Consider the following 19,132-nt stretch of genomic DNA (forward strand, 5'->3'; position numbering starts at 1 on the left):
TAATAATGTGAGACTAGCATCAACACCTGCCTGCATAATCTGTAGTTTCTTTCCAAATGTACATGAAGTTTATCCGTGTGGCCATCTGCCATGTTGTCTTTGTTGTTAAATTTAGGATTTATACTATGTGCTTATGTTTCATAAAGCTTTCCCAACACTTTTTTCTATAAACATTTCTTAATTACTGTCATGTTTCAAAGACAAAAAATCGATGCCTTTGCTCCGCTGCCAATCTTTTAGTACCAACATAAAACTGATGTATTACTTTTTGAGACTGTTATCCCATGCGACAGCTTCCATAAACCTTTAGGCGTTTTATATTCACTGGAAAGCACAGTTTGTGATGTGCATATCCTCCATCACTACAGCCATGGATCATTTCTGTGGTCTTCCTCTTTTCCTCTTCCTGGCAGCTCCATAATCAATCATGTTCAAACCATTTCAGGTGCACTGTTGCTTTGAATGGTCAACATCAGGTTCTTAAACTCATCCACCTTCAATACGTCTAATCCCTGCAGCTTCATTGATACACTTGTCTTCCTCTCGTTCACACATATATTCTGCAGACCTCCAGGGCAAACCTCCACCTCTTCGGGCTCTCTTCCACCTGCTCCCTAGTCTCATTACATATCCCATCGTATTTTTATTCGAGAGAGAGAGAGCGTGAGAGAGAGAAAGCCAAAAAAAAAAAAAAAAAGAGTTGTACTTTGCCACGTTTAAAACAGAAGCATAAAGTTTCATGCCTTTATAACCAGTCTGTAGTCAGTTTCTTTCATCTCAGGCATTTTTAGCCAAATAAAATGAAACGTCAAGCTGTGGTGTTTCATTTTAAGGCAACTTCTGAAATAAAAGTAAATAAACAAAATGTTTCAATTTACATTTCCTTTAGGACAATCTTCTGAAAGTCACATAAACTATTGAGAAAAATATAAATAACACAGCAATGCTTGGGAGAGACACATGCACACAGCCAGCTAGGTAGAAACATACAGACCACTGCCAGACAGGATTAATACAGTCTGGCTGGAGATAATGAACAGTCATTATCACTGAAGCAATGAAACAGACTTCATCTTTATCACTGGATTCTCTTTTCAGACAAAGCAAAGCGTGCTGTGTGAATGCTGATTCAGCTGCTAATGCTACTACTGCTGCTCCAGCATTAACACTATGTTTGTTTGTTTTTTTTCGTAAGCTGTTTGGTATCTAACCACTTCTGCATACTTTGTGCTATTTCAGCAGATCACACATCAAAACGATTGGCTCGTATGGGAAATTATGGGAGTTATGACTTCTGAAACTTTTGTAGTTTTCAAAATAATTCTACCACTGATAATGCTAATCCTGCTAGTGCCAATTCCACTAATGCTACTTTTTGCTGAGAGTTAACATTCTACTGAATTTAGTTAGGTTTTTGCTACTTCTAGCTTTTATCTAGCCTTCTGTTAGGTTTTAGCTAAGTTTCAGCTTCTTCAGCAAATTTTATCAAAGTCATTCAGAACTCAGTGTTCACTAACTTACATTCATTGTAGCCCTGTAACAAAACTTGATTTTAACAAGTCTTCAAAGCCAAACAAACAAACAAACAAACAAACAATGTACTGCCTTAGTACTCAGACATTCAACTGCAATTGTTTTTTATTGCTTCCTGGTTTGTACTCAAACCAGAACACTATACCTCGCCTGAACCCCCAGCAGACTCAAGCCCAGAAGCAGAACCCAAACTGGGATCAGAACTGTAATCAGAACTGAAATCAGAACCGACAGTGGAGTCGAGCTCCACACTGAGGACCGGAGTGGGCTCTGAGCTCAAACCCGAACCGGCAGACCCAGAGCCACTAAACCAATCCTCAAACATCTGCAACAGAACAAAAAAGACAGAGAGAAATGTTGCAGAACGTGGATGAATGAAGTGGCAGTAGAAAAAGGATGGATGGAGGCAGAATAAAGGATGACAATATAAAACTGTGTGTGAATTATACACAAAAATGTGCTGACAAACTGAGGACATACGCAGAGAGAAATCACAATAAAATGAAAATGTAACACAGACATTCATCAGGACTGAGTCTGAAACATGAAATTAGACTGTGGAGCTTAAAATGAAAAAAGAAAAACAAACAGTTTAGTTTAAAGCTAAAGACAAAACATGAATGTAAAAATATTTTATGGATTCAAGTATTTTTAGTTTTACTTAAACACTCTACTTCTAAGAAATAATAAAACAAAAAACAAAGTCACCATTTCAGATCCAGAACTACATTTAGCTTGACCTGAGAGTTAACTTACTGGTATCCCCTGTTTGCCTGGAGCTCCCTCTTTACCAGGTGTACCAGGTGGTCCAGCGTGGCCTGAAGACTGTTGGTGTCCAGGAGGCCCGGGAGGCCCTGGAGGCCCTGGTGGACCAGGAAGACCCTGGAGGCAAGAGCATATTCCTTTTCTCCATGTATATTACATCAAGTCAGATTATTGTACCCGAGTTTGTGTTTACCCTGATGAGTTCAGTGTCGCTGTCCAGATCCTCAAACCCAGAGCCCAGGGCGTCCGGTCCATACTGAAACATGTCATGAGATGCTGCTGTTTCACTCCAGTTGAAATTAGTCTCACAAACAATTTTTGACATCACCTAAATTTATTAAATCTAAATGTATTAAAGTCACTGGATAATAGTTGACATTTTGTTGCTCACAGGTACACTGCGGGATCGAGGGGGTCCGGGGGGTCCTGGAAGGCCGGGGGGGCCTGGTGAACCAACTCCTGGGTCTCCCTGAGGAGGGGGGACAAAATGAATGAATGACAACCTGGTCTTTTCTACTGTAAGTGAGTCATATTCTAACCTTTTTTATCCACAACCTCTGAAAAAAATATGGGAAATTTAATATTTTCTAACTCATATAGCTGTCATTCATACAAATACAAGCAACAAACAAGTTAAAGATTGAATTTGATCAGATTTGAGCATACTGTGTCTGTTTCCATTCAGTGTATGGCCCCTTTAGGTGGTCTAACCAAATCCTGTCACTCTGAAGCATATGTTGCCTTTTCTTTGTTTGAATCTGTACAATTCAGAGCTTTAAGTATTCACATTTTTGAATCACTCAACAATGACAATGCAGCACTCATACAGCATAAAACATGCAAAGGTTTCTCCAGGTCTTAAAAACATGCACATGTTGAATCCAATCCTAATCTGGATTAGTGTTTTAAAGCACCTTTTCTCCTTTGGCTCCAATTTCTCCATTCAGACCTGGAAACCCCTGAGGTCCTCTGTGACCCTGACGGTAAATACATATAACTATGTTAGTGCATGGTGTATGAAGTACAGCAATGTAATCCGAAAAGTAAGAGAAACAAAGTTACTTACTGGTTCACCTTTGTCACCCCTGCTTCCCTGTGAAGGAAAACACTTCAAGACTCAATGATCTGTGTAGTATTTGAAGAGTTTATATAAAATCTGGTGCTGTGAATGTGGGTCAAATTTAATTTTTGCCAGCAAACCTTCTGTCCATCTCTTCCCGGTTTTCCGGGGGATCCAGGCGTTCCTGTTGGTCCTTGTGGCCCTGGTGGTCCAAGCTTCTCTTTGAGTATATAGCGAGGCCCCGGAGGACCAGACGGACCAGGCGGTCCGGGATCACCAGGCTCCCCTTTTAACCCGGGCCTGACACGACCCTGTCAAAATACAAGTCTGTAGGAAATACAAGCTGGAACCAAACGTCGCTTTTAAAGTCAGATTCAGTCTGCAGGTGTTTGGTTTTTATGTTATCAAATGTATGCACCAGTGTCTGAATAAAAAATAACCAAAGTCTTTTAAATGTGTCAGGATTTAGGTTTTGTTGGGTTTTTTTCTTTGTGATTTTTTTTACATTTTGGGTTATTGTTTTCATCTTTTGTCTTTATATTGTTTCTGTCTTTTGTGGTCTGTCTTCATTCACTTCTCCTCTGTTAATCTCTTTTCTTCCCACCACGCCCATCTTCACCTGTTGCTAATTGTAATCACTCACTTGCGCCCACTTTCCATAATCATCCTTTGTTTTAAAACCTGGTCTCTCTCTCCACTTCCCAGTTGGTTCATTGTCTTTGGTATGTCTCTTGTCTCTTGTATTCTGGTTCCCTTGTCTTGCCTCGCCTTTTTGTTGTAGTTGTATTTTGTTAAGTTTAGTTTTACTGCCTCGCCAGCCATTTGATTTTGTTCGTTTATTTAAAAATTAATTTTTGTTTATTAAGATGAGTCTGCGCTCAGGGTTTGTCATGCTCTCCATGGATCCTGACAAAATGTGTTTCTCTTCGTATTGAAGAGATCAACGCTGCCTGAAATCGCTCATGACTGATTGCGCGTCAGAGCAGAAATCCACATCTTTACTCACACGTCCTGATGGCTCTCCTGGTTCCTCCGTCTGCTTGGAGTCTGCACACAAGTCAGGATGAACCAGTTAAGATTCAAACATACAGACTTTATGCTGTAAAAATACGTCACAATGAGTACTTCTGAACTCATGGGAAACGGTTGTGTATGTCTTATATCTTATGATTATTTCACTATGTTACACATCTACCTACTAGATGTTATTTGAATGAAATGCATTATTTTTACTTAAAATATTACAACTCAGCTGGCTCAGTAAATCCCATTTTTTCCCCTCCTCCGAACCAGCTGAAGCTGTATATGTAGCTTTGTTCTGACCTGTTATCAGTTGTACTTCATTGACTGCTGTCGAAGTCATGTGACCTGAATACTCATCAACCTCCGGAGCCTTAGTGGGCGGGGCTCTAACAGGAACGACGTCCTTGCCCTTGGGGAAATGGAGAAGAGTGGCATAAACAACTCTGTTAGTCGATAAAATCAAAAAAATTCTTCCTGTGAAAAATGACTCCATCAACGAATGATTCTGCATCAGTGCAAGACTTTAGATTCTTCTATGAAAGTTGGGCAGACAAATTTCATGAAATGCATGCTTTAAGTTTTTAAGAACAGTTTGAAATCTGGACGTCATAAATGTCTGATGAACATCCCAAAACCAGACATCAAAGTTTCCGGCGTGCTCGACAGATGTGGCAGCAAACGTCCTCCTTCTCAGACTGTTTCCTTTGAAGCTGAGTTTCTTTTGAGATGTTTGGGGGTCAGACTGACTTCTAGGATGTAGGAGGACTGAAGATAACAGACAAAATAAAAAAAAGCTTTTCAACCACCATCCAACAACCTACCACGGGTTTTCTCTCCTTCCCCCTCTTCACTGAGACTTCTTCTGTCTCTCTATCGTCCAGAGCATCATCTCCACTCGCGTATCCCGAGGCCTGTATCAATCATTCACTCAGGTTTGTTGGAAAAGGCAGGACTGTTATGAAAATGATGTCAAGCAATGACAAAGGAACAGGAGAATATAAAAGATCTTGAAACATGTGTTTGCTTTGTTCATGTTTCAATCAGCCTTGGTGCTTTTTGCAGATATTTCAATAGTTTTCTTTGAATATTTTCAACTTTTTCACGTTTGGAGTCCAAACGTGAAAATTGTTTCTCGTGAATATTCAAAGATACACTATCTGGACAAAAGTATTCACTGACTTTGTGGTAACAGTTTGGGGGTAGCCCCTTCCTATTTCAATATGACGATGCACCAGGGCACAAAGCAAGGTCCATAAAGACGTGGGTGAGCGAGTTTTGTGGCTGGCCTGCACAGAGTCTGACCTCACAGATGAGCTTCTGGAAGAATGATCAAATATTCCCAGAAACGCTCCTAAACCTGTGGAAAGCCTTCCCAGAAGAGTTGAAACTGTTCTAGCTGCAAAGGGTGGACCATGATCATATTAAACTCTATGGATTAAAAATGGAATGTCACTCAAGTTCATATGTATGTGGAGGGAGGTGAGTGAATACTTTTGGCAATATAGTGTATGTTTTTAGTTGATTTAAAATGACTCAAGCATTAAAAAGGCATCTGAGTCAAGGGATGAGTTGTGCATAACCAAGTGTCATACCCTATCTTTAGTCACTTTGTTTTAGCAGCCTGTGACACACAACTTGCTCCCATTTTTCTTTTTAAATATCATTTTTTGATGGGCATAAAAAAGCATTTTTGCACTCAGACAGATAAAAACAATCCCCCTTCCCCCCAATACACCTCACTGACTATAAACTGTTTAATTCTTATTTTTCTCAGATGTATCTAAATAAATGTGAACAAACAAATTTCCCAACAAGTTAGTTGACGATACAGTTTGAACATACGGTTCTTTGCTTAAAGGATTCAAAGATCAGTTTGAGTTTTACAAATAATATTGGACTTAAAATTTTCTGAACTTGTATTAAAAATGAGTAAACAACAACAAAAAACAAACAAACATTAAGGAACCATCAGCAGAACATTTGCTGAATGGTCTTGAAATTCCTGTGGATGTATTCCTGAATAAGGCAATATGAAGTCAAATATTTCTGCAAAAACTTAAATGTAACATAACATAACTTTAAATCCATGCTTTTGTACAGTTTAAACACAAGATGGCGCTCTTGATTTAACCGCAGTTCACTAGGCAGCGTTTTAAACTGTGACTAACATACACCCTTATATTGGACTATCTATCTCAGTGTTGATCAGTAACCTGCGCTCTGTAAATGTAGGACAAACAAGCGGCTGTGTTTGTGTCTCACATAGGGGTCGTCTTCTTCACATTGCTCCTCGGCTGCTCTGGGATCATCCTTTATGATCAGCTGCTGAATCGAGCCCTGCCGAGAGACAAAGATGGAAAAGGGAATCATGTACTTTGTGTGTTCACTCCTTTAAAGAAGTAGAAAAAGTCATCGCTGATAAAAACTGAAGTCTGACTCGTCTTTTTCCACTCAGACAGTCGTTGGAAAGACGACTAAAAACTTAAGATCTCAGGGACGAGTGGGGTTTAGTTTTTCTTTTGTGTGTGTGTAAATTCTTAAAAAGCTATGCATTCTTCAGGCCAGAAATCATAACTGGCACAGCACCCACTCACAAACACAACGAGTGGACAGCGGGCCCTGCAACGACTGCCCCAACAGGGCGACTGCTCACTTGCTGTGACCCAGATAGGCTCGATGGGACAAACAGAGCGGGCTCAGATTCTGTTGTCATGCTTCAGATAGCTCTTTCAGAAAGTCAGAACACAGTGAAGACAGCAGAATGAAGTGAGGATGAGCACGTTGTGTCACCATGGTGACGTGACCCGGCTGCCAGCAGCGAAGAGGACTGAGTGGTTCCTGCTGTGTCAGCGTTTGGACGCTTCGCGGCCTCTTCCTTGGGTTAAAAACCCACTCCCACAAAATTTCGTGTTTTCGTTTTAATTTAATTCCTTTATTATTCAGTATGGTGGTCTCATTTCACACATTTCTTTTAAAATATATACATTTTTTTTTTGTAATTGGAAAATAAAACAGAAACATTTACAACCGATTTAATCCAAGGCCAAAGTTGTGCCTTTGATTTAACCACAACTAAGCCACGCTGACATCTTTAACTTCCACATCTGCTATCATTTTATCCCCCCATTTTTTTTCTTACCCCTTTTCCCTCTGCCTCACTCCCCTCCCTGTTCCTCCTCCTCTGTTATTTCCTCCTGTCATGCCTCCTCTCTGTCCCTGACCTCTAAAACATGTGGAACAAAACCAGCAAAGGATGTAAAATCCCAAGAGACTGAGTACTGTTGGGACCATGACGTTTGCGATCACATTTTAATTTGTTTGTTCAGCATGGTGCAGTGTGTCTGCCTGGAAGAAAAAAAATTAGATCACGGAAGGGCTTTGAATACATATTGTATATATCAAAAAAACAGTTTCTAACACCTGAGTTCAGTTTGTTTGCTTTGACTTTTAGTACACAAAGCAAATCCAAATTACTAGCTTTTCTACTGCGACAATTTTTTTTTCCCATTTAACTCTGTCCTAATTAGGACCATAGTTGAACCTCAGAAATATGGTGCACATTTCTTCCAACAAATCTGTAACAATAAGGTCATTAAGATGTTAGTTTCTGTACCTGCCTACAGTGTTCCTGAACCCACCTCCAGCATCAACCTTTAAGAGGGTCCCAGCAGAAGCCTTTCCACCATTCCAACCAAATGTTCCTTCACCTGCCCCTACACCAGCTGCCAAGTGGGTCCAACCAGCAACATCTCCACACTCCAACCATCAAGCATCAAGCGTCTCCTGCTGAGCGCCTCTCCTCCTGTCCACTGTCCACCCTCCAGTCGTTCAGGTCCTCCTGGTGGTCATCTCTTCATCTGTCCTCGTTTAACTTAATCACGCTCTCTGACTTAATGACAACATCTATATTCACCCAGTGTAAATTCCACGAACCCATTTAATCTGCCACCTCTAGTCAAAATATAAATGAGCTAAAAGGAGAGCTGAGCTAACCGTATTTTATTGTGCTAGTCAGACATCATTTGCTTGTAGAGACATAAAAGAAGAAATCAAAGTCATCACTTTAATGCACAGACACATGCAGGTGTCTGGGCTCCAACTGAGCACTTTTAGACTAAAACAGCTGAACTGTCCACAGAACACTGAGCTCTTATGTGTCTGCTGACTGATCTCAGGGATGCTTACACTGATGGATGAGTGGAGAGTAGCATTCAGCATCTTATTGTCGAAAAAATATGTTAATTTGCAATGAGTATCTACAGCCAGACGCACCACATAGTTTGAAGAAACTGAAAAATTGGCAAGCACTTAAAGTCAGTGAAAAAAAAAGGATAGGAAAACCCATCATGTGACTGAATTAAGCATTTATAAAAGCCGTAAACAATATGTAATTATTTAATTCAAGGGCACATGTACTTCCTGACACCAATTGGTGAGTAAGAAACACAATTTTAAATCATTTTTATACTTAAAACTCACAAATCTTAACATAAAACATAAAGACTGCAACACACATATAAAGAAAAGTGTTTACTTACCACAAAATGTTCGAGCCCCGTGCTTCCTGCGTTTGCTACAAAGATGCCAGAGTTGTGTGAGAAGGTGAGTTTCTCTGGCCTCCGATGGAAAGTGGTCCTCTCGGCCTCTCCACAGTCCATGTAGAGACGCACCTCATTGTCCTCCACCACCACCTGCAGGCAGAGAAAACACCACAATCGGCTTTGTATTTGATGCAATTCAGCAACAACTAATGTTCTTTCTGTAGACAAGTAGTGAAGATCTGCTTCATTTAATAAGATAAACTATCACTCCTTTTAGGTCCACATTTATAGTAAATCAGTTGGTGAAGATACATTTTTTTTGCTTTTCTCTCTTCTGTAAAGGAGCCAATACCACTTTTAAGGCACGGTGGTGGAAATAAATTAGTTTGGGGTTTCTTATGTTTGATTGAGCATGAGATCTAATAAAAAATGGTTTCTACATTACCTATATCAAAGAGCTTTTATAGACAATAAGCTGCCACCTGTTTGTAATTTAAAGCAGAGTGAACCCTTCAGCAGGTCCAGACAATTTACTTTTATAGACTAAATTAAGACTTTAAAATAATGATAATAAAAAAACCTAAGCAATAAATTCAATAGAAATCAATAAAAATCTGAACATCCTGCTCAATTAGATCTAAAAACCAATATAAACAAATGGGTTTTCAGTTGTGAATAAAAATAATCAACAATCTAAACAGTTTTAAATGGCAAAACATTGATTCAATGTAATTTAATATGCACCAAAGAATATCTCAAAAGTAAATATGAAGTAACGAAATTACAGAAGCTCACCGTGAACCGTGACCACTGGTCAGTCATGTCCGGGACGCTAAAAGCAGCAGCCTTGTGGCTGTGGGAGGCCTGCTCTTTGTCAGTGTAGTACAGCAAGATGCTCTGGATGCCCCCACGAACTGGAGTGAGAGCCAAACCCAGCTCCACCACCTTCTGTTGGGCATCCGTGACAGCAAAGAGCACGCCTCCTCTTTGGCTGGCTGGGCGCACCTGGAGGGAGGGAAACGGGGCATCAGAGACAATCAAAGACCCTAAATCTATATATCTGTATTGACTTATCAAAAGAGACCAAAAACATTTGCAAAGACATAGATTAGCATAGAAGATGGAATTTATCACCCTAATTAAAAGTATCACACATTGGTTTTCAGTGTTTAAGAGTCTGTGAGAGCTAGCAGATCCTTAAGTCCTACAGTCTCCTAACTATAACTTTAAAATTAATCATGAAAAGTTTGAGAACTTTGCACAAGCACAAACACACAGAAACATGTAGAAAGTCAATAACTAATGGAAATGTGCTCAACTACAAATTCATTTACAAACTGACAGGACAAAACAAAGCTTTGATTTCATATAAATCCACCAGGAGATAATGACTTGGTAACTTTTCTGCTTTAAGTTAAAAGCAATTTTATTCATGATAACAACAACACCATAACAGAGGTTTATGGGTTTAATTCCTCACCGTGACAATGATGGCAAAGTCCCGGTAAAATGGCCCAGGCACAAAGGTTTTCGTGAGTCGGCCGATGTTGGCGTCTTTTCCAAAGATGTAGGCTGGAAAACCCTCATAGCCAGGAGTGAAGGAGACAGAAGGAGGGAGAGGAACCCCTATTAACTCCGTCAGGTCCAGATGACTTCCAGAGCCTCTCTCTGATGGAAACAGAGACAGCGGGAAGTTAAAAGGTGAAAGGTGGTGCCACAGGGACGACTGGATGAAGAAGGGTAGATACAGATCTGCTCGTTCATCCATTTGGATACGTCTAATAATTATCACTCATTGCTGAATAAATAAATAAATGAAACTCTCAGAAAGTAACAACTGGATGTACATCTACATCTGATTAACTTTGGGAGTCAAAATGGCCGCCACAGCTTGGCAACCTTAGCAAACACAAAGATGGCTAATTTTCAGCTAATTTTAATATATTTGGTTTTAATTGTAACTTCATGAGCCGCTAAATCAGATCTAGATTTCTTAAATTGTTTTAATCAGGTCTCTGGCAGATGTTTCAGCCTCTCTTCCTGTCTGCTGCCCCTCGGGCTTCTAATTCATCCACCAATTTAGAGGAAAAGATGAGAGGTAAGTGTGAATCATCTTGACGTGGTTTTAATTTGGGCTGATCTGATCCGGACTATGGCCCATGCCACGCCTCACTGCCCTGCCTCACTTGGACATAATCCCCTGAAAGAGAAACGCAGACACAGTGGTCAGCAATTAGAGTATTTAGTGTGCATGTGAAGAGATGGCTTCACATTCCCTTGATTCGCTCTTTTATGGAGCCCATCTCCCGTAGTGACGAACTCACAGCCTCCCTGCCATACTAACCCCTTCTACCTATATCTCTGTCATATGCATGAACACAGAATCCATTTGCAAACTCTTAGGCACACATCAAACAGACGTCTAACCCACTGGAATACACACACACAGACACACACACACACAAGACCAGACCAGAGCAGACAGGCCAACATTTGGGGGTCTATAATTCATCAGTTTGACCAACTGGAAACACACGTGATTAGAGGGTTGAGTGTGACTGCGCCACCACTCAAACATCTGAAAGCTGAGCTTCTGGACATTCACGAGTTAAGGGTTGCAAACGGAGAGGTGGGAAGGAGGGCAAACAAAAGTACACATGCATAAATGCAAACACGCCAAAGCTCCTCCACCTCCAGTCCAGATGTGCAGCCTGCTTTTAGTTCTGCAGTGACTGAAAGGAACAGATGAATTTGCGCTGATGCCGACTGCAGAGGTTTCACTCCGTCCCTGCACTGAAAGGGTCCGAAGTCACGGGTGGTCTCGCTGCTTGAGACTTATCTGACACTGACTCGGCAGCAGAAACCTTTTATAGACATCACATAACTTGGAAGTGAGCCACCTGAAGATATCACATTGTTGTTGCGGAATGGCCGAGGAAGAACAAAAGGATTAGCAAAACTAGAAATATCTTACAGTTAGAAGATTAGTTTCTAGTTATGATAAAAGCTCCACTATGAGTGATTATAGCAACATTAAAGCTGCTAAAATTCCAAAAATCTCTCTGAGCACCTCGTGGAATCAAAATCTAAGCCAATGTAAGAGTGAATTATTGCCTTTAAATTTGACAGAGTGAGCTGTGGAGATTGTTCTGATTTGTTGTGCTTGAAATCCAGTGATAGTCTTTCAGATTGTCAGCAATCAAATTGCATAGTCAGCGTCTTAGCAGGTAACATGCTGACTATGCATAAGCAGTTTACACAATCTCTTAATAAAATAAACTAAAAGGATGCTAACTAACATGACTTATAGATCTGAGTAAGATCAGCTTATTTTATTCTAAGTAATGTTAAAATCAAAAGCAAATAAAATATTTCAATTACTTAGAAATCCTCACTGCTACAACTTTTACTGTCCAGTAATAAAAATCAATTCACAGTAAAATTGTGACTCTTTGTCACAGTCCCTTTATTAGTTATGTTAACGCTGTTCTTTATTGTGCAAACCTTAAAAAAGTAAGAAAATAGATGTTTTGACACAATAAAACATTTTCCTTCGGACTCAGTAAAATATGTCTAATTCTTCTGGACTTGAACTGAACAGTTCCATGAGTCTTTGCACCATGACACAAACATCATGTTTCCGCTCCCTCTGATCGCTGCACTTTGCTTATCTCTAACAGCTGATGACAGAAGGCGGAGCACCTAGCTGCTGACGAAACGTCCCAGACTTTGCTCCACTCACTTTCGTCTTCCCACATCTCTGATCCTCTCTATCTCCGAGTACTTTTTCAGTGGTGTCTTCGTTGTTGTCTGGCGCTGCTCGCAGGTGTAAACTGAGGCCTGAAGGGAGCCATGCCTATTTATATTTATCTTCTTAAATCCACACACTGGACAGATTAACAGTGTTATACTGTGACGTCAACAGATATGACACATTCTAAATAGAAGGATTATTTTTTTTCTAAAATGATTAAAAACAAACAAAAAAGTCTTGTTCTAAAGACAACCAAGCCGCATCAGTATGCTTTGGCCGCTACATCATGGATAGGCTCCCACCACACTTCCTCAAGCTCCACCCAGGACCCTGATGATAAACTGACTTAATGACAGAAGTTTTGAGATAATTAAGACCCTCAAAACACATCACCTATTAAACTCCATCATACCTAATGAGGAGCCCAGCGTGTTCTTAACCCTCCCGTGGCCTTCGGGTCAAATGGACCTGAAGTTACAATGGCTTCTCTTCCTCTCTTCGGTGACGAAGGCTTCAGGAGGGTTAAAGACCTTGCCAAGACCTTGTAAGGACCACCCATGGTCCAGATGATTCATAATAAAGGGGAGATTATCCAGTGTGAAGGAGGCCTTACTGATGTAAAACTGAGACATAATAGCATTTGTGCCTTAGACAAATGGTCAGCCACAGATAAGCTCAGGTCAATAAAGCAGTTCTTGATAATCATCAAGTCAGTTCCGTTCACTGGTTCCTTCAAACCAAGTAGCCCTGCCTGTCACCAGCCTAATTACAGATCGGGGGTCTCCTTCTCCCTCCTTCCTGTAGTTAATCCTTGTCATGTTGACCACATGAATGCTTGATCGGCTTGTTGAGAGCTATAAAACCAATATTATGAACTCCCTCAGTGTCGCTAACCTTCTAATCCCAATGCGACCCCGGCATGCCACACACAAGCTTCCAGCTGCCTGACCTCCCCTCGGTAGATTTCTTACAGCGTTCGTGCAGGCCACATGAGGGGAGGATTGTGTCACATACCAGCATGCAATAATAATCACGCCTCATGAGACACCCTGGGAAAACTACGAGGAACAGGACATTTGGGACAAAATGTCTCATCTAAAGACTGCTAGGCGAAACCCTACCGGAGTCATCAATGTGACCCGCTAAACAAAGACAGAAAATGTTAAGTTAGCAAATGTTGTGACATATGGATTGGTAAAAAGTTTGTTTCAATGGGTTTTTCCACCCATTTCTGACTCGCCTAAGGTCTGACAACAACTATAAGAAGCAAATACAACCCTGTCTGAGCTTATGAGGAAAAAATGCCTTTTTTCTGCCACATCTTGGTAAGACTCACCACTCTTCCAGTGTTTCAGTGGTTTGAACTTTGACCTGCTCTGGTTGCCTCCACCTGAGTGTTCCCCTGGAGGTGTCGTTCCAGGTTCCACCGTGCTCAGGGCAGAGACTAACACCCCTGAGCCGTGTGCACTAAGGGTCAGAACAGACTCCTTTATCTGAGTGCCCTCCGTGTAGTTCACTGTCACTTTGTCCTCTTTTCCCACAGACTTTGATGCTGTCCCCTGGAAGGCAGAGGCCTCTGGAGAGGTGACGGTCAAAGAGGTGACAGGAGGAGGAACGGTGGTGGTCTTAGGGCTTGCCCAGATCAAACTCCACCACTGGGCACGCACAGGAGAGGAGATGAGGAAAAAGAGCGCAAGACCAAGGCGATTGACTCCCATCGTCCTCATCTTGGTGGACGGAGCTGATCTTCTCCAATCGGTCTCTGTGAAAAACACTAAACCTGTGCAAACAAAGAAGCCAAGCAGGACCTGTTTTCCATCTGCAGCAGGTCACTTGCACATGAAGAGTCCTTCAGAGTGTGAAAGTCCAGGAGATGAAATAGCATAAAAAAAAAAAATCAGGAGCAACAACTTGGCCTCTTAATCCCTCTCTCTCTCGTTTCTTGTCCTTTCTCTTCTCGTCCTCCCCTCTTCATAATGACCTCCTTCTCGCCTGCAATCCTCTGTAACTCCCTGAGGTCTCCACACACACACCTCCGCACTCCTTTCCCCCTGTGGATTTAACCTGTTGACTCCTCTAGAGGGGGCACGACCACAGCTATTTTGATCTCTTCCCCTTTTTTTGTTCTCAGACTGAAGGATTAGTCTGACAGGTGACATACTGAAATGAAAGCAACTTAAGATTCTCACCATAATTTGTCCAATTAGAGTCAAATGTAGTTATTGTTAAAAAGCAAATTTCAACTAATTACTCTCAGTTATAACAACTGCGATAACTATTTTTATGTAAGCCAGCATTAATCCTTTGCTGTAGTGTTAGGAATGTATTATTATCAGCCTTTTGTCTACAAGTTTTTTCTTTAGCAATGCATGTGTTGATTACAATCTTCTGACTGAAATCTTTTCCAAAGGAGAGGCCCTTTGCAATAAAATGCTTCACTGCTCTTCTTTAAGGCAGATAATGACACTGACAGACAACAAAAATTAGCGATGGACTTCATCACTTCCATTTAACGTTTTTTTCCCCCCACTCGATTGAATGGAAGCATAACCATCGTGTGGCTCGTCTCTCTGTTGAACCTCGCTGATCCCAGTGCAGGCACAGGGGCCCCACACTGATGATGACAAAGACATGCTTGTTCCGCTGTATTGTGCGTCTCTAAATGTTTGGTAAGGTCAAGCACGAGCGCCGGGGCGTTGCAGAAGGTTTGCCATCAGATGGCAGTGCTGTGCTGCTGTGCTGCAGGTTTATTTTGGCTCATTTACAGAAACGCTTCTAGACAGAATTTATACATAAATACACCTGCAAGTGGAACGCAGAACAAAGATGACCACCAAATCTCTCATCTGTAAAAGTCAGTTGTCTTTGTTCAGATTTAATGTTCTTTCAAACATTGGCAGTGTTACAATCTAGCAGACACGCTATCTGTAAAATGAACGAATCAGTTACAACAGCTAATGATCACAAAGATGAAAATATGATTTATTTTAGATTAAACTTTAAGTGTTCTTTGTTTGATGGCACATATAATGTTGGAACTGGTGTTTCTAAACTGTAGTGAAGCTACATTCTGACCCAGCCTGGTCTCGTAGCATTTTGCAACCTTTCTTTCAAGCTAAACAAACATGAAAAGTGACAAACCTACAAGCTTTAAATAAGGGCTGCATTCCACTTAGAGGAAAGTCTACAGAGCAGCCACTTTGCAAAGCTGCAGAAGTGGAATGCAGCCCTCAGTAATACACTTGCGCTTTCTATTGTTTGCCGCAATAGGTTGGGATAAAAACCAAGTGTCCTGGTTCATAGTTTTGTCTCATTCTACCGCTGGGTTTTTGTAACGCAAAAGCATCAATATTTTTCATTGTTAAAGCTCATAATATCTGTGTTTGGGATGATTTCACAAAATCCTGTGTATTTCTGAATGCTAGTACTTTCATATCTTTGTACACAAACTCCACAAGTCAGCAAATTACTTTATGTGACAATTTATTTATCGCCTGCCATTAAAAGCCAAAGGATGATTATATCTTTGCTCACGTCTGTGTGTACAGGTGATTGTTTCTCTGTACCTTTATCACAATACCTCATGAACCACTGGACAGATTGTAACGAACCTCTCAGAAAGTAATCATTGAATATACATCTACAACTCTTAAACATTTGGAGTCAACTTGATTCAAGATGGACACTATATAAATAACAATATATGCAATCTCACACATTTTCACTCACAACATGTGTTGGCAAAGACTCCCAGCTACTACTACACCAAATCTGAGCTCAGTATCCCAAGTTGACTGAAGTTCAGCCATTTTTGTGTTTTCTAAGATCAGTCAGCCGGGCCGGACATCTTGGTTGGACCGAATCCAAAAAGTAATCAGTTGTAGATGTACATACAATACCTTTCTGAAAGTTGAATCAAAATCTGTCCAGGTGATCATGAGATATTTTGCTAATATGAGAGACAGTAGCAGAAACATTTCAGCCACCTTTGGTCCTTCAGTGTGGCGGGCAATAAAATCTTGCATCAAGCATCAAACAAAAGCTCTCTTTGAAATCATTGCTATAAAATCTGAAATTACAAATGTTATTTTAATGATTAAAAAAACAAATGTACATGAGTCCATTTAAGGAATGATATATTACTAGATCAAATAAACATCCATCATTTCAGAACAGTAGAATTAAAAATATCAATAAATAATCGACTCTGAGTTCAAGCTCCGGGACTAAATCTATTTATCCACCAACTCATTGTTATATTGTATTAGATAATCTGATTGGTCAGAAATAAATATCACCAGTGGTGGGCCGTCAGGGCCTGCAAGGCCTTCTCTGCTGGCCTAACAAATATCTGAATAATTATTATTCAGATATTTGTTATTCAATAATAATTCCAAATGGTCGGTCTGCTTCCTTTCATAGCCTTTCCCTTGGTTGCGCTATTTCCAGGCATGGATTTTTATATTAAAGCATTCAACCAATCACATTTCAGCAATCATTTGTTGCCAGGGTCAAAGAAATCTGCCTGGAGGCCTTCACAATCAGTTCTGCGGGCCCTGTAGTATAAAATAAGTGTCAACCAAGCTGTTTCTTCAACCAATCAGATATTGAGTTGGCTACACCAGGGCCCTCTAGCAGGCGTACGGTGACGTCAGCACATTCGTACTCTTTGATTGGATAGTCAGAGAGCGTACTAGCCAGACCTAGCAAACCGTATTTGTGAGCTGCACGAGCAAAAATATATAGTTGTGTTGATTTGATCGCTGTTTTGTCAACCCAAAATGGCTGAAGGAGGAGAAGAAATGGATTTGGTTGCAGATTTATTATCAAAGCCATTTTCAAGACGGACTTTTCAAGAAAAGCTGGACATCATTAAGAAAGGTCGGTCAACTCCGACCTTATGCGAAACTTATGCCAGAAATACGACAGGGCAGGCTCGACTTTCAGCATTAGCTTCGATGGCCATAGAAAAGGACTTCTTGATGGAACTGAAACGCACGGCTAATCTGTACGACAGAGTAATTGAAGTATTCTTGAGGAAAGAAAGGAGGATGGATTTTGTGTTCAAGTAAAGACATTTTTGGTGAGTGAAATGTTGCTATTTTATATTTTATAAATGATGGTATGGGGTGGGTTGTGCGAGCGCCCTGTGTATAGAGCCTACAGTCCTCGCTGCAAGCAGCCCCAGTTTAAATCCCCGCGTCGGACGGCCCTTTACTGCGTGTCATTTTCTCTATCTCTAATTCCGGTTTCCTGTCTCTCTTCATCTGTCCTGTCCAGTAAAAGGCATAAAAACCCCCCCCCCCAAAAAAAAAGCTTTAAAAATAAATAAACAATATTACAATTTTATGAGGTTGTTAATAATGCTTTTTTTTACGTGTGTCGTAGCTGAAGCTGCAGTAGGAGATTTGTGCACCCCGGGTTTGTTTATTCTGGCTAAACGAGTTATCTATCTGCGATGCAACAACTCCTGATACTGCATTTCTGCATAAAAAGATGTTTTTTATAGCCTTGAAATTGTTATTGAGGGTGGATTGATTCAGACGGAGCTCTACTGAAGGCCTAGGTGTGAATTGCACGGCCCGCCACTGAATATCACTACACAGCTGATATTTGAGTTTTAAAAATTAACCAGTCCACAAAATTACTCCTTTTCAAAGCACTGAAAAAACGTAAGTGCTGTCAGGCTTTATGAGTAAAATATGTTGGTTGACTTGATCAAGAATCTTCATGAAAAGCAGCAAATGTGGTTGTAATCTTATAATGTCATCAAAAGAAATCCACCAATTTCTCACTCATTCTCAGTGTTTTCACTTCCTCTCTTTTTCCCCCACACAAGGTGACCCTCTGGATTCCAAAAGCAGTACCCCTGTCTCCCATCACCTTTCGTTCCTATGCTGCTCTACCTAGCAACCCTCTAACAATAAACTCTAATTGGTTTACTGTCACAGCCAATCTCACAGAGGACGATATGAAGTCAACAATACATACTGGGTGCTGGAGTTGGGGGGGGGGGTCATAAAATCAGGAGTTATGCTTGTGTGAAATTATACCTGAAACTGTAGCAACTGTAAAACACTCCCTAACAATTATTACTTTAAAACCTGAAATCACGATTTATGCACGTCATCAAAAATGTGTGTTGTACATGTGAATATCAGGTCAATACCCCAAGTCAATACAAGTAAGAAGAAATACATACAAGCGTGACAAAAATGCAGTCTTGTTCCCAAAGCTTACCTCTGCTGCCACCTGGTGGTCAAGATCAGTTGGACAGACATAAAGTCTGACATTCACTGGGTTGAGATTATGTAGCATAAAACTACTATGTAAATGTCTTAAAAACCAGAAAGAAAAATGGGAAATGTAGAAGATTTCATATTGGTATAAGTTATTAGTATAACTGCATAGAAAATACCAATCACCACCCAGATGTAAGACAATGACAGCAAATGG

At 40.6% G+C, this 19,132-nt stretch overlaps 1 protein-coding gene across 5 annotated transcripts in view; it reads right to left on the bottom strand.

Annotated features, from left to right (window-relative positions):
* col15a1b (collagen, type XV, alpha 1b) overlaps positions 1 to 19,132 on the bottom strand; it is a 45,749-nt gene that overhangs the window by 13,045 nt on the left and 13,572 nt on the right. For 2 of the 5 annotated variants that reach the window (XM_017420927.3, XM_017420926.3), the window contains exons 1-14: positions 14,013 to 14,632; positions 10,403 to 10,590; positions 9,718 to 9,927; positions 8,920 to 9,072; positions 6,644 to 6,718; positions 5,203 to 5,292; positions 4,682 to 4,790; positions 4,365 to 4,405; positions 3,499 to 3,669; positions 3,365 to 3,391; positions 3,213 to 3,275; positions 2,690 to 2,767; positions 2,492 to 2,554; positions 2,290 to 2,415 (exon numbers count right to left, since the gene is read on the bottom strand). In XM_017420927.3, coding sequence (XP_017276416.1) covers positions 2,290 to 2,415; positions 2,492 to 2,554; positions 2,690 to 2,767; positions 3,213 to 3,275; positions 3,365 to 3,391; positions 3,499 to 3,669; positions 4,365 to 4,405; positions 4,682 to 4,790; positions 5,203 to 5,292; positions 6,644 to 6,718; positions 8,920 to 9,072; positions 9,718 to 9,927; positions 10,403 to 10,590; positions 14,013 to 14,403 — 1,785 coding nt within the window. In that variant the 5' untranslated portion in view covers positions 14,404 to 14,632. Of the gene's footprint in view, positions 1 to 2,289; positions 2,416 to 2,491; positions 2,555 to 2,689; positions 2,768 to 3,212; positions 3,276 to 3,364; positions 3,392 to 3,498; positions 3,670 to 4,364; positions 4,406 to 4,681; positions 4,791 to 5,202; positions 5,293 to 6,643; positions 6,719 to 8,919; positions 9,073 to 9,717; positions 9,928 to 10,402; positions 10,591 to 14,012; positions 14,633 to 19,132 lie in introns of those variants that run through there. The other 3 variants (XM_017420930.3, XM_017420929.3, XM_017420928.3) reach the window with 2 other exon arrangements.

Source organism: Kryptolebias marmoratus, linkage group LG20 (assembly GCF_001649575.2).
Source record: "Kryptolebias marmoratus isolate JLee-2015 linkage group LG20, ASM164957v2, whole genome shotgun sequence".
Lineage (NCBI taxonomy): Eukaryota > Metazoa > Chordata > Actinopteri > Cyprinodontiformes > Rivulidae > Kryptolebias > Kryptolebias marmoratus.